The sequence below is a fragment of the Doryrhamphus excisus genome, linkage group LG8 (assembly GCF_037039965.1).
Source record: "Doryrhamphus excisus strain RoL-2023G ecotype Guam linkage group LG8, RoL_Dexc_Guam_v1.1, whole genome shotgun sequence".
In the NCBI taxonomy this organism is placed as follows: Eukaryota; Metazoa; Chordata; class Actinopteri; order Syngnathiformes; family Syngnathidae; genus Doryrhamphus; species Doryrhamphus excisus.
The window spans coordinates 8,811,885-8,834,739 of record NC_136364.1 but is presented as its reverse complement, the minus strand read 5'-3'; the positions used below and the strand labels follow the sequence as shown (position 1 = coordinate 8,834,739).

At 47.0% G+C, this 22,855-nt stretch overlaps 4 protein-coding genes across 5 annotated transcripts; 2 read left to right on the top strand and 2 right to left on the bottom strand.

The window, feature by feature from the left end:
- Positions 1 to 817: 817 nt before the first annotated feature.
- On the top strand, positions 818 to 12,388 carry wdr62 (WD repeat domain 62). 2 transcript variants are annotated; one of them, XM_078792736.1, is made up of 34 exons: positions 818 to 1,054; positions 1,786 to 1,877; positions 1,944 to 2,006; positions 2,089 to 2,146; positions 2,218 to 2,385; positions 2,459 to 2,596; positions 2,681 to 2,863; positions 2,952 to 3,103; positions 3,180 to 3,366; positions 3,865 to 3,996; positions 4,057 to 4,220; positions 4,305 to 4,396; positions 4,466 to 4,591; positions 4,663 to 4,733; positions 4,829 to 4,953; positions 6,183 to 6,258; positions 6,346 to 6,457; positions 9,046 to 9,109; positions 9,181 to 9,273; positions 9,349 to 9,443; positions 9,527 to 9,579; positions 9,656 to 9,829; positions 9,902 to 9,945; positions 10,019 to 10,164; positions 10,232 to 10,306; positions 10,377 to 10,488; positions 10,551 to 10,623; positions 10,694 to 10,757; positions 10,964 to 11,074; positions 11,225 to 11,420; positions 11,481 to 11,671; positions 11,746 to 11,820; positions 11,898 to 11,998; positions 12,196 to 12,388. In XM_078792736.1, the coding sequence occupies exons 1-34, from the start codon at positions 953 to 955 to the stop codon at positions 12,325 to 12,327; spliced, it is 3,840 nt and encodes a 1,279-aa protein (XP_078648862.1). In that variant the 5' UTR covers positions 818 to 952; the 3' UTR covers positions 12,328 to 12,388. The 2 variants fall into 2 exon arrangements, with proteins under 2 accessions (XP_078648862.1, XP_078648863.1); XM_078792737.1 differs by having other exon boundaries at positions 819 to 1,054; positions 10,235 to 10,306.
- Positions 12,389 to 14,624: 2,236 nt separating this feature from the next.
- On the top strand, positions 14,625 to 15,707 carry LOC131134961 (olfactory receptor 4E1-like). The gene has a single exon (XM_058080705.2). The coding sequence runs from the start codon at positions 14,637 to 14,639 to the stop codon at positions 15,576 to 15,578; it is 942 nt and encodes a 313-aa protein (XP_057936688.2). The 5' UTR covers positions 14,625 to 14,636; the 3' UTR covers positions 15,579 to 15,707.
- On the bottom strand, positions 15,621 to 20,755 carry pgm2l1 (phosphoglucomutase 2-like 1). Its single transcript, XM_058080703.2, has 14 exons — positions 20,467 to 20,755; positions 19,837 to 20,004; positions 19,665 to 19,771; positions 19,514 to 19,598; positions 19,353 to 19,436; positions 19,094 to 19,290; positions 18,845 to 19,034; positions 18,666 to 18,763; positions 18,413 to 18,593; positions 18,254 to 18,347; positions 18,047 to 18,176; positions 17,775 to 17,964; positions 17,566 to 17,699; positions 15,621 to 15,830 (listed from the first exon to the last, which is right to left on the bottom strand). The coding sequence occupies exons 1-14, from the start codon at positions 20,575 to 20,577 to the stop codon at positions 15,728 to 15,730; spliced, it is 1,872 nt and encodes a 623-aa protein (XP_057936686.2). The 5' UTR covers positions 20,578 to 20,755; the 3' UTR covers positions 15,621 to 15,727.
- Positions 20,756 to 21,361: 606 nt separating this feature from the next.
- On the bottom strand, positions 21,362 to 22,572 carry lipt2 (lipoyl(octanoyl) transferase 2). Its single transcript, XM_058080306.2, has 4 exons — positions 22,479 to 22,572; positions 21,945 to 22,259; positions 21,744 to 21,870; positions 21,362 to 21,680 (listed from the first exon to the last, which is right to left on the bottom strand). Exons 2-4 carry the CDS (start codon positions 22,251 to 22,253, stop codon positions 21,442 to 21,444), a joined length of 675 nt encoding a protein of 224 aa, XP_057936289.2. The 5' UTR covers positions 22,254 to 22,259; positions 22,479 to 22,572; the 3' UTR covers positions 21,362 to 21,441.
- Positions 22,573 to 22,855: the final 283 nt, after the last annotated feature.

Sequence of the window (22,855 nt, the reverse complement as noted above, 5' to 3'; positions counted from 1 at the left end):
CAACAGTTTATGTTGTTCCTTTTTGCTGATTTAGTTCCAATTTTGGTTTCATTTTCTTCCAAAGCGTGCTGTGGACCTATGAAAAACGAGCTGCAGGCTGCAAATGGCCCCCAGGCTGCATTTTGGACATTTCCCGGACTAAATTATAGAACAGTATCCGCAAGGAAGGACAAAACCTCCCTTCCACACATACAGATATGTATTTATCGATATTTGATTGAAACCAGGCTGCAAGGCGGACGAGTGGTTAGCACGCAGGCCTCACACCTAGGAAACCAGAGTTCAAGTCCACCGTGGGTTTTTTCCGAGGACTCCGGTTTCCTCCCACATTCCAAAACATGCTAGGTTAATTGGCGACTCCAAATTGTCCATAGGTATAAATGTGAGTGTGAATGGTTGTTTGTCTATATGTGCCCTGTGATTGGCTGGCCACCAGTCCAGAGTGTACCCCGCCTCTCACCTGAAAACAGCTAGGATAGGCTCCAGCACCCCGGCCAACCTCGTGAGGACAAGTGTACAAAATGAATGAATGACTGAGACCAATAATTATCTGTGCATTCGGTGTTTGAATGTTGAATTCTTAAAATAAACAAATACAGTAGTTTTATTTTGTTAAAAACAATTCAGCATTCTAAGTGATTAAGTATTTGTTCATCATTGAGCTCATTTCATCTCAATCTATTGACAGATAGTGGAAAGGGCGGGCTCCCGCATTTCATTGGCCGTTCAGGCAATTGGTGGCTTGTCATTGGTTAGTTGTGTAACTAGGGATTGGCGTATGTTTGGCACAGTAGGCGTGGCTCCATTTGAACACGCGTCCCGCCATCCATGCTGCATTAATTCAGTGTCCGATTTCCGTTTTCTTACAAGGTCTCAGCTGTGAGGCAGCCCCGCCCTGATAACTCACTTTATGGCCTAGTGACTTCCCAAAAGTCAGTGTGAAGGCTCTGTCATGGCAGAGCGCGCGGACTCCGGTGCGCTGTACGCGGCAAAGAGGAAGCAAGCGGCACGGAGGAAGAGCCGACAGGGTCGGCACAGGACCACCGGAAACCGGGTGGGTTAGCGCGATGCTAACACTGCTAGCTGCTATCCTTGTTACCGTTACCGTTAGCAGTTGAAGCAGCTAACCTCAGACTAACACAACTATTCAAATGTGTACATAATTTAGCTCCGTTGATGCTTTTCTGGGTAACTATTTAAGTACACTTCGAAAACTTTTGAGGTCGGAGTTGTAAACAGTAGCTGAAATAACTAAACACCATGTCCTGATTTCTGACGTCACGACCCCTGTTTGACTCACATGACCGCCTTGAACACCATCATTTTAGGAACGCCATCATCATACTACTAACTTGAGACGCTTGTGACTAGCCTATTTAACTACATATTTTTCTGTCTGCCTGCTTATCTGTTTGACTGCAGGAGGTCCAGATTAACAAGCCACACATGAATGGCATATAAAATACAGCAATAAAAAGATGACATACAAAATTAAACGCAAGTAATAAAGTGAAATGCGAGTTATCACTGTCAGTTATAAAGGAGCCTATACTTTCACATGTTCAAGGATACAATTTTTGTTATTGATGATGGTGGTGTGTTGCCCTTTGTGAGCATTTTTGCATTGTCAGGTTTTACTCACAAGTTGGTGGCTTTCCTTTTTGTAATGCACTGCAATTGGGGAAGTCTGCTTAACTAGTTTGAAGCAAGTTTTTACAAACCAAACCGCTTGGGTCGAAACAACATTTTTAGGTAATTTATGTACCAATAATGTTTTTTTCCCAGGTGCGCCTTGAGAAAGTTCTTGGGATCAGCACAGTCAGCAGCAGTGGCTTGACCTCTGACCCAAACTCTGGGCTGGTTGCCTATCCCGCAGGGTAAGCTCTCTTCGCTAACAACGACTTGTCGGAAGACCAGGCTAATGACAACTCTCTGTGCGTCAGGTGTGTGGTCGTGTTGGTCCACCCGCAGACCAACAAACAAAGTCACATTATCAACACGTCCAGGTTTGTCATTGCTTACTGTTCGTCTTGGATGTGTGACTGATCAATATTTTGCAATAATCAGCTGGAAGATGTTTTGTTTCAGAAAACCTTTCAGTGCGCTGGCGTTCTCTCACGATGGCAAACATCTGGTCACTGGCGAGGTACCACCATGATGCTAACAGCAACATGATGCTAACAGCATCACCTCTGTTGGTGTGTTAATGTGTTTCAGAGCGGTCACATGCCCTGTGTGCGTGTGTGGGAGGTCGGCGGAGGTCAAGTTGCTGAAGTTCAGAATCATAAATATGGAGTTTCCTGTGTGGCCTTTTCCACCAGCAGCTGTTACATTGTCTCCGTGGGATACCAGCATGACATGAATGTGTGTGTGTGGGACTGGCGGGTAAGTACACATACATATATGTCATCACTTTTTATTGATCACTGATTGTAGCTGTGTGTGTGTCCTTGTGCAGAAGGGGTCAATCATTGCCTCCAATAAAGTGTCCAGCAGAGTGTCGGCCATCTCTTTCTCCCAGGATAACAGCTACTTTGTCACCGCCGGCCACAGACATGTCAAATTTTGGTACTTGAACGCCTCCAAGGAGCAGCAGGTAACGTCAGTCAACTGTATCTCATGCACAATCTGATCAATCACAGCCCTCCCCGTCTTGTGGCGGATGTTATTTGCTTTGTAGGTCAACAGCACAGTTCCCCTTATTGGTCGGTCAGGGTTGCTGGGCGACCATAACAAGTGTGTCTTCAGTGGAGTGGCGTGTGGGCGTGGCCGCATGGCATCCAACACCTACTGCATCACCAGCTCTGCCTTGCTTTGTCATTTCAACGCCAGCCGGCAGCTTGAAGCCTGGGTTGACCTCGAGGTAAGGGGATTCGCTCACTGTGTTGTGCGCCACGTGGCATATGGGTGCTGCGTTGCGCTCCACTCATCAGTGATGTGGGTGTTGACAGACGACGTCGGCGAGCTGCTTGGTGCTGACCGAGGACTTGATTTTCTGTGGTTGTTCCGGTGGTATAATCCGAGCGTTCTCGTCTTCAAACCTCCACTACATCACTACCCTCCCTCGACCTCACCGCCAGGGGGTGGAGCTTATGCAGCCCAGGTATTGGTACAGTGGTGTCATGTCGCCGACCATGGTGATAACAGTGACTTGACTTTGTGGTTCCATCCTGTGGCAGTCCTTCAAGTTCCAAACCTGCAGCCCACTATCCTGACACCGTGGCTCTGACGTATGACGCCACGTCCGGACACCTGAGCTGCGTGTACAGCGACCATAGCGTTTATGTTTGGGATGTTGCAGACGTGAAGAACGTGAAGAAACTGTACTCCGCTCTGTATCACAGCAGCTGTGTGTGGGACCTCCAGGTAGGATTTTACTTTTCTCAACAGTCGCTCACGGTTATGTTCTCATCTGTTTTGTCCAACCACTTACCAAAGTGCGGTCCACCGTGTTTTTAATATTAGTGAAGTACCTCCTTGGGGCGGCGACAACTACTATTGTCGACATAAATATTGAGACCCAAAGGAGTCACATCGATTGTAAAGGTTAATTGGTTCTAGACCCGCCAGTAGCCACGGTTACATGGTTTTTCGGCTGTCCGAATGGAATCTTTCTGAATTACTTTTCCAAAAACAGTGGTATACATGGAAAGTAATATTCCAGTCTCTGGTCTACATGCGGCGCTATAATCAAACAGAATGGTCAATGGAGCATGCGCAGTAAAACGTAAACATTAACATCACGTGATTTATCAAAGATGGAGGATGAGAGTTTGTTGTTGGGACAGTTGCTATGAAACACAAGTCAATGTGCAAGCAATCTTTTTGTAGCGATGCTGTGACATGAAACCGTCTCGTCCTCAGGTGTATCCACAGCTGCCAGATCCCTCTCTGGCTTGTCTGCCTCCTTCGTCCTTCCTCACCTGCTCATCCGACAACACCATCAGACTGTGGCATGCTGACTCCGCCCCCCGACACAACAACCTCTACAGCAAAGTAATGCACACGTTTTAGTTTTTTTGTTGGGATGTTAGCAACGCTTTTTTGTTCCTTCAGGACCTGCTGAGGATTTTACATGTGGGGGGTGGCGCGCAGCACCTCCAGGGGGATGGGGACAAGTCGGAGGCAGCAGGGGCTGATGGAAAGGCTGGAATCAGAGTGCTGGGGCTCAGTCCCGATGGACGACACCTGGCGACTGGAGACCGCTGTGGAAACCTGCGGTGAGGTCATGTGATGTGTCCCTGGCTCTGTAAGCAAACAGACTAAAAAGGACAGGAGGTTCTCACAAACTGCTCTCAATTCAGGATCTTTGATTTGGAGTTTCTGGATGAGCTGGTCAAGATTGAGGCGCACGACTCCGAGGTCTTGTCTCTGGAGTTCTCTCCCACTTCCGCAGGTCCAATGTCACCAAATACAGACCTTTCTTTGTAGCTGTGACGTGCTCATCTGAACGTTTGTGTGTCAGGTGTGAAGCTGCTCGCGACCGCCAGCAGAGACCGACTCATTCACGTCTTTGACGTGGAGAAGGACTACAGTCTGGTACAGACTCTCAACGATCACTCCGCCTCTATCATCGCCCTCAAGTTTGCAGGTAACTTTCTCTGAGACACGCTTGAAGGAACAAGAATACATGGAGACTTTTCACTGCGGCCATGTTCTTAGGTGAAAGTCCAGAGGTGCGGATGGTGAGCTGTGGAGCCGATAAGAGCATCTACTTCCAGACAGCTGAGCGGGTCTGACTTCACTGCCACTATGACCCCCGGTAGTCCCGTATGACAAGGGTTTGTAGAATTGTCATCAGTGTACGTATGTGTATATTTGTGTTCAGGTGGCAGAGGAGGACGTCTCCTTCTGCAGGGCACATCATGTGGTGGAAAAGGTAGCACTGCACGACATGGACTTGGACTCTTCAAGGACACACGTCGCTATTGCCTGTCAGGACAGAAATGTCCGGTGAGGTCAAACTACTGTTGCACTAGCTGCATCCTTGCGCTTTCCTTAAAGAAACAGCGGTGTCCAAAGTGCTGAGTTTTTATTTTCTGGCCCTCAGCATTTTCTAACAATAACAAAAAAAATAGGGTTGGGTGATATGGACCTCATATATCACAATATTTGTAGGATGTATCCCGATATGATGATATAAAACCATATAAAATTAAATTCAGCTGAGTTTTGTATAAAAAGCAACAAACCTTAACCCATATAATGAAATACACTCGTCTCAAATTGTAAAGCACATTTATTGGTACTAAACTGGCTAACCTTTCTAACGGGATGTCAGCCTCTGCACACATTGCTACAAAGGCTTCAACAAACTGTAATGCCTGTGCGTGCCATGAAATTTCGACTGCATATGGAAGATATTTTTGACACTCCTTGTTTTCTTTACGCAGACTGCCCCATGTCTGTGCTCTTATTTTGAAGGAGGGTCACGGGAGTGTGTTCCGTGTGTGGACAGTTTTTATTTATGGCTAAGACAAGCTATATTAAAAAATAAACATGCTCGTATTTTTTCCAGTCAGAACTTTCACGCCATCAGTGAGCACAGTAAAACCTTCCTTACATTAAAGCCTGAACACAGCTGGGATAGGTTCCATCATCATCATCCATCATCACCCTAGTGAGGACCAGCGGTATAGAAAATGGATAGATAGATGGATGGATAAATCAAGCTGTTTACACAAAAGCTGAGCATTTTCTTCCCTTAATGTACCTGACCTGCATGAATTTCTCATACTCGCCATTCAGTCTGAGTTGTGAATACGCTTTGTATGCGTCACTGTTTGTTGCATTTCGCTGGCTTCAGTTTCGAGGTCAGGTCGGTACAGTTACAGATAAATGAAGTTTCCCCAATAGTATTTCAATTTGAAATGGCACAAAAACATTTGTCTCTGTATGACAGAAAATAAATGAGAACAGACAGTGACCTTAAAACTGAGGTACATCTCCAACCGCAAAAATGTGTTGCAGTGGTTAGAAGTTGTGTAGGGTCCTGTAGAGCGCTTCTAAAACGAGAGAGGGGAGTTTTAACGTTGTATTTTCTTTCAGCCACTGGGGGCAGCAAAATGCCACAATGTTAACACAGCAGCGACATTGTTAATGTGGATGTTCATATGTGAAGATATAAGTACCTGTACTAGTACCTGTAAGAGGTTAATGAAGTAATGTGTGTGTGTCTTCAGGGTGTACAACGTGGAGACAGGAAAGCTAAAGAAGTGTCTGAAAGGATCAACGAGTGACGAAGGAGCTTTGCTGAAGGTGAAAGTTTCGCAATTTGAGCCACGATTTCATGGCATCAGCTGATCACGCTTGCTTAACTGATTGGCTGACATTCTCCTGCTGCAGCTCCACTTGGATCCATCAGGCTCATTCCTCGCCACCAGCTCCTCTGACAAAAACATCTCCATCTTGGACTACAAGTCAGGAGAGTGCGTTGCCACCTTGTTTGGACATTCAGGTGAGTAAATCCAGCTCACCTTTAGGACGAATAAAGGGAGATCTGTTTGATTAATGTGCAGTGTTTTCCACAGCACTGCAATCTATTTGTGGAGGTATATGATTGGCCATGACACACGTACATTTAATTTTTGGAGACACAAAGTAAAAAGCAAAACAAATGTTTAGAAATTCACACTATTTTTCTGTCGCTTCATTTTATGTGTGTTTTTATGTCACAAACACGAGAGAACCGCTTGTGAGTCTTAAATTGTGGCCGGGTGGCCCACAACAGGACCAACTGCTTGTTAAGAGTGAAATGTGCCGTTATGTTGGTCTCAAATTGTCCAATAAGTACGCTGTCCAGGAAAAAACGGCAATAACCGCTAAGGGGCCATCCATAATTTTCAACATTTTCAGAAGAGTACAAAGAGTACTCTTTTGAGCAAACCCCCCCCCCCCCCCCCCCCCTAAAAAGAGTACAATCCCAAATGAAAAATGTTGATAGGTCCATGACCAACTGACCCAATACAGCCAGGAAATTCGAACATATCCAATCCAATAGTGTTCTCTGGCTGTATTTTGGGACTCTGGTCAATCAGTTACTGCCCATCAACATTGTATTGAACATGAACAAGATAAAAAATTATATTAAATGCCTCTTTTTTTGTACAGTAAACCTCGGATATATCGGAAATTCGCTCACAACGGACAGAAAAAAAAGAAACAATTTTTCTGTAATGCATTTCCAATAAAAATTCATTGCATATAACGGATTTCGCCTATTTCGGACAAAATCTCCAGTCCCGTTCCAATTTCCCTCGCATATATCGGATGGCTGCATCGTGGCCTTTGATCCATCTTTGATCCATGTTCACAGCCAAAGCTTAAGATTATAACATCTTTGTATGAATTACAGACATGTAGTACATGAGCATGTACAACGAAATAAAAAAAAATCTCAAATCTGTAGAAATGCCTTCTTGTTGCTATTAGGGAGGTTTAGAAACCAAACGATAAACGTAAACGCAAACGATAATGACGTCACAGGCTATTGACAAGTCGGCAAGTTCCCATACATTTCAATAGCATGTGACGTCATTATCGTTTGCACTTACGTTTATCGTTTGGTTTCTAAACCTCCCTAATAGCAACAAGAAGGCATTTCTACAGATTTGAGATTTTTTTTTTATTTCGTTGTACATGCTCATGTACTACATGTCTGTAATTCTTACAAAGATGTTATAATCTTCAGCTTTGGCTGTGAACATGGATCAAAGAAAGTTCCCCCATGGCATTGCGCGTCCGTGTAATGAATGTGGCGGACATTTTCCGGTATACGCATATAACGGATATCGCCAGTGGGAACAAACCAGTGGGAACAATTGAATCCGATATATCCGAGGTTTACTGTATTTTTCTTTCAAGAAAATACAAATGTATTACAAATTTGATCTTTTTGTATTGTTCTTTCTATCAAATGATACATGTAGAAAAGTCCTGATGCAACAACTGTTTTCCACAGGATTTTTTAATCAAGGCAATACTTCTTGTATACACACATGATTACTCAAGGAGCAGAAGAGTTGCCCCTGGTTTCCAAAAGCCTGAGGAGATAAAATCTTCTTTGAAATGATGGACACATTGATTGTTACTGCACTGTCCACAAAGTCAAATTCACCACCACAGAGTAATTCAGAAAATGGAAATCACAGCCAGGTCCATGCCCAAATATAGAAAATAAACACAGAGCTGGCGAATAGGTTCAGGATGGTCTGTTTAGTTTTGATCTTCTCCATTTTCGCAACGGCACTTCGGAACAAATCCGCCCTGCTCGATTCCTTTGATTTGGAACCTTTCCAAGCCGCCTGGTCAGCCGCTACAGCGTCCTTCCGCTTTCTTTCCGAACGCACAAAGCAGTAAACATTGATGTATTGTTCATATGCATTGCTCGGTGAGCGATGAATGGCAGCAGTTCTCTTTTTGATGAACGAAAATAGGTAATCGAAATCACCGGGGTCGGCCATTGTCTGATTGTTGTGTTGGAATGCGAAGTACGCAGAGCTACGTGGAGTATCGCGTGGACATGTATAAGACGACAGCATAAGACGACAGGGGACCAGTCTATTCGCGCTAAAATTTGACTGCGTCCCGCGGTTCGAACATACAGACATCGACATTTTCTGGTTTTCAAAAAAGCGTACGTTGATGTCTTAACCACCCTACCCCCTCGTAGGGTTTGTACGCTCGTGAAAATGTTGAAAATTATGGATGGCCCCCAAGTCTGTTAGCTTATTAATGTCTAACATATATTAATTTCTCTGATCTACTACATTGGGTAATACAAATGTAATGATGACTATAGGGATGTTATTTCATGTCTTGAGCGCTCTAATAATGTTAAAAACCATACTTAGAAGATTGTGATCAGCCATAATTATGAAATTATTCCACTTAATATTGAATCCTACTTCTGTAATTCACACGGGTTAGGTCTGGAACCGATTAACCGTGATAAACGAGGGGAGCCGTTATTGTAACGGAATATTTGGGAAACACATGTTTTGTCTTTGGCGTGCCCGCGTGGTCACTGTTATGTTTCGTCCTCAGAGGTTGTGACGTGTATGAAATTCAGTCAAGACTGCAGACACCTCATCACCGTGGCCAGGGACAGGTAAACCACGCTCCGCCGTGGTAACCTGAACCTTCCATGCGGTCTTACCGATATGATGTTTGTGCATGTAGTTGCGTATTTGTGTGGCGGCTAGACTCCCACATGACCAGCACCATGAGAAGCAGGCGGGCCCCGTTGGCGACAAAGGCCCCCAGCAGCATCAGGTGACGAGCGTCATGAGGATGAGTGGCGTGTCATGCTGCCTCGGTCGGCTGCTGTCTGACATAGCTTTGTTACAGGAGGGAAACCTTCATCACTACGCCGTCCTGCTTGCTAGCTCACATAGAGGAGGAGCGGGCAAAGCTCCAAACACCAGCCAGACGCAGCCCCGAAGGTGATGTCACAGATGAGGTTTTATATTATTTACGTTATTGGGGATCGCTGGATTTGTTGGCGTGACTTGTCTTGTCATTCCAGGACCTCCGCCACTGCAATCGAACGGCAAGCTGCCCTTGTGGTTCCGAAAACTGGTCCGTTAGCGATGAGTGGTTCTCGGTGGGGTGAAGTTTGTGCTCAGAGTGTGTTTTGTGGTGTGTGACCCATCAGCAAGGTCAGACTGCTGGCTGCCTCCAAGCCCAACCACATCCAGAACATCAAGTGCGGAATCGCTGGCTGGAAGGAATGGACCCTTCGACCCTCTGCTTGAACTTCTCTACCAGTCCCAGCAGGAGCCCGCAGGAGGAAGGGGAGGTGGAAGAGGAGGTGGAAGAGGCGGCGGAGGTGAGAGTAAGATGGAGAGATGATCGAGATGATCAAACATTAACGGGTCGTGTGACTGACCGTGATGTGCAGATTGCAGGTGGTGACTGGACCTGCTTCTCGTCCACCACTGACAGGTGAGTGGTGTCACCAGGTGTGGGTGGGGTCAGCCTGTCATGTGATCTTCAGCGACATGCTCTTTACCTTCAGGGATTTTGATGTCCAGCATGTGTCTTCTTTGAGCTTGTCAAAGAGCGGAGAAGAAGGGGTGGAGCCAAGTTGGACCAGTCAGCTGAGCCCGGACTCTGCCTGCTTCGAGGGGTCAGGAGGCAGTTTTGAGCCGCAGCACGACACCGGTCAGTGTCCCGCAATGGTGCAGCGACTCGTGCAGTTATCAGTGTTAGAGATGCCTTTGTCTCTCAGCAGACATGGACTCTCTGAGTCAGGCCAGTTCAGGCCCGGATGAGGACGAGGACCAAAGTTCTGCTCCAACTGAAGGTATGGACCCGCTCAGTCATCACTGGGGGGGCCTCTGTATCCTGACCTCTGTTACATTTGACCTTTTCAGAAAAGTTTGACACTGATCTGCGCGCCGTGAAGCCGGCTGAGGACAGATTCTTTTTGAACCCGCGTCTCAGCATCTCCACACGCTTCCTGTCCCGCTTTCAGGACCGCCTCAGGTACGCATGGACGCTTCAGCCTGATGCAACTTTCTTTGATGTAATCTGCCATTCTTTTAAAGGGGGGTGCCGAGCAAAGCCGCAACCACCATCACCATTCCGAGTATGATATCAGAGGACGTCGGCAACACAACGGTACGATCACTCTCACAACTCGGCAAACACAAAAGGTCAAAGCCTGACTGTCGGTTGTGTTTGTTGCCAGGTGAATTCCGAGTCGCTTGGCGCTGCTGCAACGTCTGATCTGACAGAGAAAGAAGGAAACAACGGTGAGTCATGTAGCAGATATTTAATATAGTTATTTAGACCAAAGGGTTAGATGTTTTGATCCTAGAGTGGATGAAGAGATGAGTGACCTTTTAGTGGAGCTGCAGCTTTGTTGATGTCTCTGCACCGGAGAGCTTCCTAGTTGAACACCACTGACACAACTTTCTGACATGCAGCTACATGTGTGTACGTGTGTGTGATACAACAGTGACATCTAACAGATCCATCACCCGACGAAGACGCTCCTCCTCCATGATCTCCCGTTTGCATCGCCATCAGCCACCACGCAGACGACGCACTGTGGTGGTCTTCCAATGCAGTCAGTGTGGTTGTGGTTGTGTGTGTGGGTTGGTGTCAGTTGCGAAGTCACACTGGTGTCAGGTGTTTGGGTCATTTCACATGTCGGCTGGCTGTCACATGATTCACCGTTCACCTTAAGGAGTCACATCAGTCATTTTCTCCTTTTCAGATGCCCCCTCCAGGACACTGGACACTGTCCAACAGGGGGTGCCACACCTCGGCTACCTGGGAACCACAGCCAGCTCCAGAGCCAAGGCCAGTCAGGACCCACCCGTCGGTCCGGCTCGAGCGGAGGACAGGGAGCAAGTCTTGACTTGTGACCTCCAGACCATCAGACATGATCCGCATATGGACCAGAGCAGCAGGTATCCGCTAAGATAATTTTGTGGTTTTTTACTCCTTTTAAACAAGCTTTGTCTCTTCAGCGAGACGTCGGTGTCGTCCCAGACACCTGCTGGAAACCCTCAGCTGATGGCCACACCCTCTGAGGTGGTGATGTCACCACTCAGTAGCATGGACGACACTCTGACCAATCACATCCTCGGTTCCAGCCTGAGTGACATCACCACCAAAGTGTCTACAGATGAGGAGACACAGGAAGAAGTTGTAGGAGAAGGTGGGAAGGGGGGCACTGCTTGGTGAGTTGGTTCATGTCGTCAGTTGACAATGATTTGAAACGGTTGCTTTCAGCACCACGCGTGCCGTCAGCCGAGTCGTGTTCTGTCGCCTCGGCTCCATCAGAAAGTCCCGCCCTCTCTCAGCCAGGTAACTTCCGGTTCGTCCATAGCTGTCACACTTTGAGCACCACCTTGTGACCGTCTTTGCCACCTTTTTGTCTGCAGGCCCTGCATATGGTGTGGAGCATGTGAGCTTGTCGCAGTGCGAGCAGGTCGCTGATGAGCTGAGACGAACGACGAGACAAGCCATGGACATGTTCAATCACGTAAGTCATTGGCCAAGAACAAAGGTGTCCAAAGTGTAGCTCTGGGGGCCATTGTCTTTTGTAAGCCTTTGGCATATTATTAAAATACAGTTATAACACAAAACTAAGATATTTTATTCAGCATCCAGTTTGTCATGGTGAGAAATTGAGCTAACAAGGCTGAATGGCAGATTAGAGTTGTTCACTCGTTCTCTCAGCTTGCTGCGACGACGTGTGGCGGCGAGCAGATGGAGGCGATCTTATGGGAAGCGTTTGAGCTGGTTGAGTCGGAACTGAAGGCGTTGATGCACACGAGGCAACGGCGCGCTCTGTGGCAGTCTGGAAGATGATGGAACCGAATGCTGACTTGTTTTTTTTATGTTTAAAGTGTAAAATAAAAATGTTCAGATATTTCAAGTTCTTCTAATGGGCCATTATTTCACTGCAACAACAGCAGAGCCTCCCTGAAGGTGTAGCACTTAATCACCTGTGGGATGATGGCATCATTGTGTCAGTAATGAGTCCCATGGGGGCCGAGCTTTTATCATCTGGAGGACGCTCAAAGCATTTTATCAACTTGAGTATCATGGAAGGATGTAGCCATGGTTACACGGCTTTTAACAGCAGCCTGCTCGTTCATTGCAAAGATAACCTCTGCGGCCTTGAGTTGGTTTTGGACATGTGCGGCAGTTTGACACCATTTTATGGTTTGTGGTTCAACATAAGCTCACTGGGTCGAGCAGTCCATTTCTTCGGGGTTCTGGTGGTTGATGTGATGAAACCGCAGTCTGTGGTCTCTGTCCACTCAGCTTCCTACGGTGACATCACAATGTGCTTTGTTTGTACTTCCTGATGACGCTGTCAATCATCTGACATTTCATGTCACACTTGCCCTGAAGCAAAGATGCTTTGACTTCACCTTTGTCTCGAGTAAGCAAGCTTACTGAAGTACATACTTGGATCTGAGTATGGAAGTATGTACTTCAATCCCCCCCCCCCCCCCCCCCAAGTACAATACATACTTGGATCTTATACCGTCCCTAAATATTTATACTCTATTTATATATATTAATATTTATCTATTAATATTTATATTCTACTTGGGGGGGTGAAATACATACTTGGATCTGATACCATCCCTAAATATTTATACTCTATTTATATATATTAATATTTATCTATTAATATTTATATTCTATTTTGGGAGGGGGGGTTGAAATACATACTTGGATCCGATACCATCCCTAAATATTTATACTGTATTTATATATATTATTTATCTATTAATATTCATATTCTACGGGGGGGTCAAAATACATACTTGGATATACCATCCCAAAATATTTATACTCTCAGGTAGAGGCAACACCCCCCCCCCCAACTGTTTGTGTGGAGTCTCCCTCATCATGTTTGTATGTATTCTACTTGGGGGTGAGGGTTGAAATACATACTTGGATCTAATACCATCCCTCAATAGGAGGGCCCCACACCAATGAATCTTAACGACTGTCGTTTTGCATCAAAAAAGTGTGCAACTACCCCCCCCCCAAAAAAATGGTTTCACTTTGTCTTTGGATGCAAAACGAGAGTCATTAAGATATTGCGAGACCTGTACACGGCTATTATCGATATCAGCGTGGTATGACACGACAGTCACACCTCTTCCTTCTGCAGAGTACAGTGGACTTGATCAAGAAAGAGATGATGTTGCATGACATCTCCATCATCAGTGTAGTGCCTTTTAACATATTGAGATGCTCTGCTGTTGTCTTAGAAGACATCCATTCATGCCAAGACTGCCAAGATAGGTGTACCTCTCATCCGAGCAGGACACCAGTAGTCTGTGGGGATGGTGCATGATCCAATGTTTATTCCAAATGACTGTCTTCGCCTGGAAGAGGTATCACTCTGGTGTATTTTAACAACTGTCGTTTTGCATCACAGAAGAGTGAAACCATTTTTGGTTTTATCTCCTCAGGCTAGAACAGTCCTACCTCGTCTTTGAGCATGAACTGATGAAGCCTGCTTGGATAAATTATTGAGGTAAATTATTGAGTGAAAGTTGAGTGAAAGTCCGTTAAGACAAAAGTAAAGTCATTATTTTTGTGTAACGTTTAAAAGACACAAAGATGGACATATTTCACATAATATTTGACATAAAACAGCCATTCCTAAATGGTAAATGTTGTTGGTGTTGTGACACTTAAATCATCTGATTGACAGCCATAAAGAGGATTGCTAATGAGGGTCCGGTGGTCCGAGGGGACGCTGTGGACTTCCTTTGAGGATGTCATGGTTGATTAGTCTCTGTGGGACACACGTGTTGACATGCTGGGGTGACCTTTGACCGGAGGGACATTGACACAACAAGCAATTAGCAACTACCAATCAAAATGAAGTGGAAGAGAGGATTCATTTTGGGCTACGGCGTCATTTCATCCGTCAACTGTCAAGTGTCTGTCACTGCCAAGGGGGTGTGCCCTCTATGACATCATCAGTCATGGCTCCTCAGGTCAATAAGAGCAGGCCGGGAGCGCCGGGTGTGTCGTTTGTTGCTCAGGGGGAGCCAAGCGTGCACTTTGACCTCCGCCTTCTTTTCTGTTGTGGTCGTTTTGACTGTGCATTGTGTTCCTTGACTCAGAAGATCATGTGAAGCGTGATGGAAAACCAATCGGATGTGTTGTTTATCCTTCACGGCCTCAATGGGTCGGCGTCCAGCCGTCAGATCTACTTCTCCTTGGCGCTGGCGTCCTACGTCTTCACCCTGCTGGTGAATGTGATGCTCATTGTGACTGTGTGCGTGGAAAAGACGCTGCACGAGCCCATCTATATCTTCCTGTGCAATCTGTGCTTCAACGGCATCTTCGGCGCATCCATTTTCTACCCCAAACTGCTGGGCGACCTGCTGTCCGAGGTGCACGTCATCTCGTACACCGGCTGCCTGGCGCAGGTCTTTGCCCTCTACTGTTATGTTTTCGGCGAGTTCACCAGCCTGACTGTCATGGCATTCGACCGTTACATGGCCATCTGCAAGCCGCTGCAGTACCGTGTCGTGATGACGTCGCAGAAGGTGGCGCAGCTGCTGCTGCTGACATGGTGCTTTCCGCTGCTGGAGACGGTGGTGGGCATGGTCTTGACGGCGAGGTTGCCCCTCTGTGGCCGCCATATCCGCAAGTTGTTCTGCACCAACTGGGAGGTGGTGAAATTGTCGTGCGTCGACACCACCATCAACAACATCTACGGCTTCTTGCTGATGTTCTTACACGTCTCACAGGCGGGCCTCATTGTGGTGTCCTACGCCCACCTGGTGCGCGCCTCGCTCAGGTCACACTCTAACCGCCGCAAGTTTGTTCAGACGTGCGTGCCGCACTTGCTCACGCTGCTGATCTTCACCACATCGCTGGTGTTTGATACCTTGTTCTCTCGCTATGGCGGCGACCAGATGCAGCTGCTGCAGAACATGCTGGCCGTCGAGTTCCTGGTGGTGCCGCCTCTCGTCAACCCCGCCATCTACGGCATTAAACTGCAGCAGATCCGCTGGCGCATCATGCACAACTTCACACACAAAGACACCCCGCCGTTGCAGGCAGACTCGCGCTGACTCGTGTCGTTCCTTCTTACAACTCAAGACGCCACAGACAAGTTGAACTTTGCCTCGTTTATTTTTTTGGAAATGTTGTGTTCATGTAAACATTGGTGGTGCTTCACTTGCAGCGACAAAAATAAATATACCCACAGCAGAATGTGGCGTCACACTATGCGGCGAACCAGCTTGTTTCTTTCTGGCTCGAGAAACTCTTCCACCAAAGCGTCTGTCACCTTCTTAAGCTCCGCCTCCAGACAACACAGGTCACTGCAAACACGGTAAACAGGACGTGATGTCAGTGAGACCACGGCCACACTCCACAACCATTGTTGCTGAATCAATAAGGCGCTGATATCTGAACATTATAAAACTGGCATGTGTGAAAAGAGGCAAAAATAATGATCACTGTTTTCAAAGTCAAAGCTGACCTTTTACCTAAAACACAAACATATTAGTGGCTGACTAAGGAAATCTTAATAATATCCATACATGAGAGGCTCAAATTAGAGGATATTTACATTTTGAAATAAAAAAAATGTTCTAGTGGCCAGGGTGGCGTTCCCTCAGGGGCGCTACAAGCATGAGGGGAAAAAAATTAAATCTCAGTGCTTATTCAGGTATCAGGTCAGGATACAGGATTCAGGATCAGATGGGTTCCCTCTACAACCTGGGGAGACAGAGCCTTCTCCATCGCTGCCCCCACCCTCTGGAACTCTTTGCCCCATTCACTCCGTGCTTGCCCCGACCTTCCCACCTTCAAAAAAACAACTCATAACCCACCTGTTTAAATCCATTTTTAATGTCTAACTTTTTATACCCCTGCCCCGCTTTTAGCCTTGTTTTAGCTTTGAATGAATGTTTGGATATTGTATTTTAATGCATTGTTTACTGTTTTAACTCAACTCTATTTTTATTTTTTTCTCTACTGTAAAGCATATTTGAGTACTCTGAAAAGCGCGATACAAATAAAATATATTATTTATTATTATTATTATTATTACACAAGGGATGCAGAACCCCCCACACCGCTCACATTAAGTGGACAAAACAAATGATGGAAAAAGCAAGTGTTAAAAATAAAACTAAAGTAATTCTTAATATTGTGTAATATTGAATATATCACAGGTCAAGACCTTGGCCAGTGCCTGTTTCTGGTATGTGCATCATGTATGACAACACAGGACAGCATTGAGGCTGCTTTGACTATGGCGCCGCACCACAAAAACAGTGAAACCGTTCTTGCCTTGGCATGCCTCTACCTTGAGAGGAAAAATACTTTTGATCCGTGCCTCTGCCAGAAATAAATGAATAAAGCAGTGAAATGTTTGTGTATGGTTTACTTGTTGTAACCCGTACACTCATGTTAAGTAATAGCTGATCAGATGGGGCACATGGGGAGGAGGGGGGGTCTCGCTCTCGAGGGGGGTGCCACTGTCCACTCCTAACAGAGCATTTATTATGTAAGGTTACATTCTAACACTACCTTTGTTTATTGTGGTTATTTGATTCCAAAAGCAACCGTAATAAGTGCATTTTTGCCAAACAGGATTCATTATTTATAATTAGAATATTTTCAGACAGCATAAAAAAACTTCTTAAAAAGTTTAACATTAGAGCCTTTGTGGCATAAAATAACACCCCTATAGTCAGCTTAAAAGTCCTATTACCCAATGTAGTAGACATAATAAAATAGGTCATTTAAGACATAAATAAGTGTGTTGCTGTAAATGTCTTCCAGTGCTAGGATAGCTCAGTGGGGGCGGACAGGAAGTGACTTCAGGGGTTCATAGTTGAGTTTTAACTTGGCGTGGGTTACGGTAGCCAAAGGCCCGTGTTAGAGATTATTGTGCCTGCTGTGAGATCATTCAAGCCTGCAATGAAAGCCTGTTGTTCCGGCGATCATGTCTGGTGCTTGTGTGTCTCACCCAACATTACATACACCCAGTGACCAGTGTAGAATATTACAGATCATCAATCACATCTTCTGAATGCCAAAGCTGACCTGGTTCCGGGCGGAGCACACAGCTCACTGTAGTATTTGATTTTGGGTTCTGTGCCGCTCGTCCTCAGCGTGGCCACGACGCCGTTGTCCAACGTGAAGGTGATCATGTGACTGCTCCTGCTCACAGGGAGAACCTGTGCAGGAAACGTCTCGGACCTTAAGGAGGAAACAAAGTTACGCTCAAAATGGAGGACAAAGCGGCGTCTCACCGAGCGAAGGTCCGGCTGGCTGCTGTCATATCCCGTGGTGACGTCTCTGACGTGGACGATCTGCACGCCGCCGCACATGTCGGGGTACGAACCTCGGCCGTCAAAGTCTCTGATCCGAGTGAAGATCTTGTGGACAGTGTCGGCATCGTTACAGATGACGTAAGAGCTTGTGGACATGTGATGGCCGTACCTGCAGAAAGGAAGTGGACCCCCTCATTCAATGGAAATGATCTACTCTACATCAAGTGCGGTCGCGAAGAGTAGTAGCTCACATCTGGTAGATGTTGTGCAGCTGCTGCTGGAGACTCAGCTTCCTATGGTGGAGATAAGCAGCCATCTCAGCCACCACGGCAGCCGTGCTCACGCCGTCCTTGTCGGGAAGCAGACCGCCGCACAGGAAGCCTGCGCACACACACATGGCATGTGCACGTCGCATCCTAGGCAACATACCAGGACATGGGATTTGTGTCGTCACGTACCTATGGACTCTTCAAAGGCAAACAACACCGTCTTCCCACTTCCGGTGAGCTCATGGATACGGTTTCCGATCCATTTGAAGCCAGGAAGCGTTTCCTGTTGAGAGCAGGCGGGAAAGCTTTGTCAACGTTGTTGATCGCCATCCGTCGTGGCGGACGCACCTCAAAGTGGAAGCCTTCCACGCAGGCCAGTGCCTGCAGGATCTTTGAGGACACTGTAGTGGCGAGCATGTATACGTGCTGAACGTCGGCTGGGTTGCCGTGCGTCTCCTTCCACGTCAACAGCATCCACCAGCCCAGCAGCGCCGCCAGCTCATTCCCAGAGAACACTTTCCAACGACACCTGCGGCCAGACCACGCCCCTTTCCAGCTCCATCACCACCAGCTGACCCTCACATCACCAGGACACACCCACCTGTCACACATCTCCGCCACCGCTAAACGATCAGCGTCTGGATCCGTTGCCAGGACAATGCGGGCGTTTTCCTTCTCAGCCAGATGAAGAGCGAGTTCCTGGACGAGAGGACAATGCGTGAAACAATGCGTCCTCATGCATCTATGAGGACGGCAGCATGACAGCACATGACGTCCTACCAGGACAGACTCTCCCTCTTCAGGGTTGGGACAGTGCACGGACGGGAAGTCTGGGTCTGGGTCTTTCTGTTCTGGGACCGGAATGGGGGGAGGGAAACCGAACACCTGGAAGGCTTGACGGACAAAGTCGTGTCCCACACCGTGGAACGACGAATGGACGAACTTGAGAGGACTTCTGCTGTTGATCTCTCTGAGGAGGAGAGGAGAAGAGAAGAGGAAGAAGAGGACGCTCCTGAGCTGGGGGCTTACCTGTGGAAGCAGAGGCTGGTGAGCTGGTCTAGGTAGCGGCTATTGACATGACTCAGGGGGTCGCTCCTCAGGGGGCTCCTGTGGACCAGCTCAGTATCCCAGCAGGAAGCGCTCCAGGGCTCCAGATGGTCCTCCATGCTTTTTAGTACATTTTTGTCATGAGGGGAGGCGATCTGCGCTCCATTACACCAGTAAACCTGAGGGGGCGCAGCAGCTGGGTTGGTGCTACGTGAAGGGGGCGTGGCTGGCGGCGGCTCACCTTGTAGCCGTTGTCCTCTTTAGGGTTGTGAGACGCCGTGATCATCACACCGGCCGCCGCGCCCAGCTCAATGATGCCAAACGGCTGCAACACACCACATGGCATCAAGCTCCGCCCTTTTCCTCCCATTGCCACAGGAAGTGACGCCTTGCGTCTCTCACCACGTACGGCGTGGGGACGTAGCTGGAGAAGAGGTGCACGCAGACGTCTCTGCTAAGCAACACGGCGGCCGTGAGCGCCGCCAGCCTGACAACAACATTGGCAGGTGAGGGCAATGTGTTTCCATGGCAACAGCCAAGCCCGTGGAATTACCTTTCACTGCTGCAGCCACTTTCACGCCGCCCCCTGGTGTCAAAGCCCACCACCACGCCTTTGCGGCCTGCGTTCGGAACACACCTGAGCAGGTAAGCGCACAAGCCCTGCAACACACACACACACAACACGAGTCTAACAGTACCCACTCAAGCTCTCCCACAGTACTCACCTGTGTGGCCTGGATGACGGTGAGATCATTGATGCGGTTAAAGCCCGCTCCCATAGGTGCTCTGAGGCCGGCCGTGCCAAAGGTCAACCTGCCGCTCAGTCTGGTCTTCAGCTCGTCCACATGAGGACACACCGCCAAAGCCAGCAACTCAGCGCGAGTGTGAATATTCTGGAATACATCACACACTCACCAACATATTGTGTGTGTGTGTGCGTGGGATCATGTGATCCGGCAGTTGACATTTGCATAAAGGTCACCACCTTTAGTGTGACCTTTAGTGTAAATGAGGTCACAATGTTTACACACCACAAAGCAGGCCTTTTGAGACAATTCATCTTCATCTTCCAGAGGTCCCCTCAGAACACCAAATGACAAACTTTTATTTGATTTTTGCTGCCACACTGAAACAGACTTTGAATCATCTCAATCCAAAGGTTTTTTTTTGTCAGGTTCCCTAGCATCATTCGGCTGCTGAAGTGTAAGGCCTAATGTCCTCAAGTCTTTAATAGTAATTACATAAAAGGGGCATGTTGTCACCTGAGCCGTTACGTTGTAAATCAAGGCGGAGGCATGAGACATAAGCGACTGACAGCAGAAGATGAACTCTCTTTCTGGTGGCTTAGCCCTCACCTTGTCCCAGCTGAGCCACCGCTGCACCGCCTCGTCCACCTGCCTGTCCCCGGTGATAGGCAGCTTCAGCTCGGCCTTCACGGCGTCGTCGTCCCGCTTAGCGTCGCTCATGCTGCGGTGCGACAGTGACTCCCATGTTTCTGCTGGCACGATGCTGCTGCTGCTACTGCTAACACCCCCGCTAATGCTACTTTACAGACCAGCTGATTAGCAGCGCCAAATGTTTATTTGCAAAGTTGTACAATACTAAGTCAAAACACTGTCAAGTCGTCGGAAGACGTCAGCAAGACTTCCGGGTGCCTTTCAAAACAAACGCCTGGCTCGTGCATTGTGTTTAACAAAAAAAAACGGTGACTAAAGTATTTTTGAGGGGTTGTCATGCTCCAATATGCAAAAATGAAATTTAATAATTTGATCACAATTATAAATAGATAAGCAGGTGAAATCATCACAAACACGGATGTGTCATCTTTACCTCAGAAACAGGAATTAGGATTGGTGGATTGATACAAATATCGATAGTATCGATAACCAAGAGCATTAGCATTATTTTTGCTTTTGCTTAGTTATTTTTGCACTACTATATTTTGTTGAAACAAGTGTATGTAATAAAAGGGACTAATTGATTTTGATGATACAAAATAAATATCTAAAAATAAAAATGTTACATTATTTTTTTTATCATTATATGTTCAACAAATTGTAGGCAAAATCACATAAACAAAACCTGCCACAGTAGCTCTGTAAACCAAAATGTGCAATATCAACCAACCCTCATAGAAACAACTCCAGTCTCTTATTCTGAAAGGATGGACACGTGACTTCTCTTCAGGTGGATGCAGCACACTTAGATATAATCCTAAGAAAGACAAAAAACAACTTTTACTTTCTTAAATACTCAGCTTTATTAATGTTTTTAGAAAGCACTGTCATCCATCCTGGACTCATCGTTGTCATCCCAGTGCGTTGACTGATTCATTCATTATTCACCGAGCCGTGGGTGTCTACCAAGTGACAGCGGAAGCTGTCTGCAAAAGCGTCCAGCAGGTGAGGGACGGCGTCGTCCACGCTGATGTCTCTGTGCAGCTCGGCACTGAGCGAGGTCACGCCCTTGCCCTCCAGGCCGCACGGCACTATGTGCTGGAACCACGACAGCTCGGTGTTGCAGTTGAGAGCCAAGCCGTGCGACGTGACGTAGCGGGAGCAGCGGATCCCTAAAAAAAAAACACAAAAATGAAACGGGAACTTCCAGAAGCGGGGATGGGGTGTCAACGTACCAATAGCACAAATCTTGTTGTCTCCGACCCAAACACCGGTGTGAGGAGACGTGGCCGCCTCCACATGGAATTTTCTACAGGCCGAGATGACGGTTTCCTCCAGTTGTGACACGTACCAGCGGACACTCTGCACACACACACACATGACGTCACTAAGGAGGTCAACAAAGGGTCTGTCACATAGCACATAGCAGGTGTGACCTTCTTGAAGGAGCTCAGGTTCAGGACTGGGTAGCAGACGAGTTGTCCTGGGCCGTGGAACGTGATGAGTCCTCCTCGGTCAGCTTTGTGGACCTGGGCTCCCAGCAGACGCAGGTGTTCCAGCGAGGAGGGCGGGTAGGGTTTCTGGCGGATGCCTGTGGTGTAGACAGGAGGGTGCTGACACAGCAGCAGAGCGTGAGCCGGACCGGCCTGGTGCCGCTTGACATAGACCTGCTGGAGCTGCAATGCCTCCTGGTAGGACAGCAGGCCCAGGCGGACCACCTCCACAAGCGGCCTGCCCCCCTGCATCCGCCACTGCAGATAAAAACACGCACAACATGCTAATAAACACACAGGAAGAAAGGAAATGTCCATTCAAGGGAGACATTCAATATTAATATGAATGACAGATCATTTGGGACATAATTGAAATCAGACAGATAGCTAGATATACTTAACTAATCCTATTCAGGTAACTTAATATTATCTGATATCGTATTGTGTAGCTATATCTTAAGTTATATAAGTTTATACCTCAAACTTCTCACGACTCCTGTGTCACTACATCTGCCATCCGAGCGACTCAGACTGCGCATGCGTACTTGGGCCGCCATCTTGAAAATATCTTACGGTACGTCGTGGGTGACAAAACTATTGTTACCTTTGCGTATGGGGTTACTTGCTGTTACATAACTAAATTGTTTAATGTTTAAGTATAATATACCCTCTTATGAACACACGTGTATGTGACTCAAATCCGTGTTATTGACTTGCTTCACGTCTTGTTCGTCTTGGTGTTGTTATTGCTACTTATATAACACATAATGAATCATTACTATTTAACTACGTTCACAATATCTAACTAAAAAGATAGCTGTCACAGAAAACAAACTATTGACTATTGTTGTTTA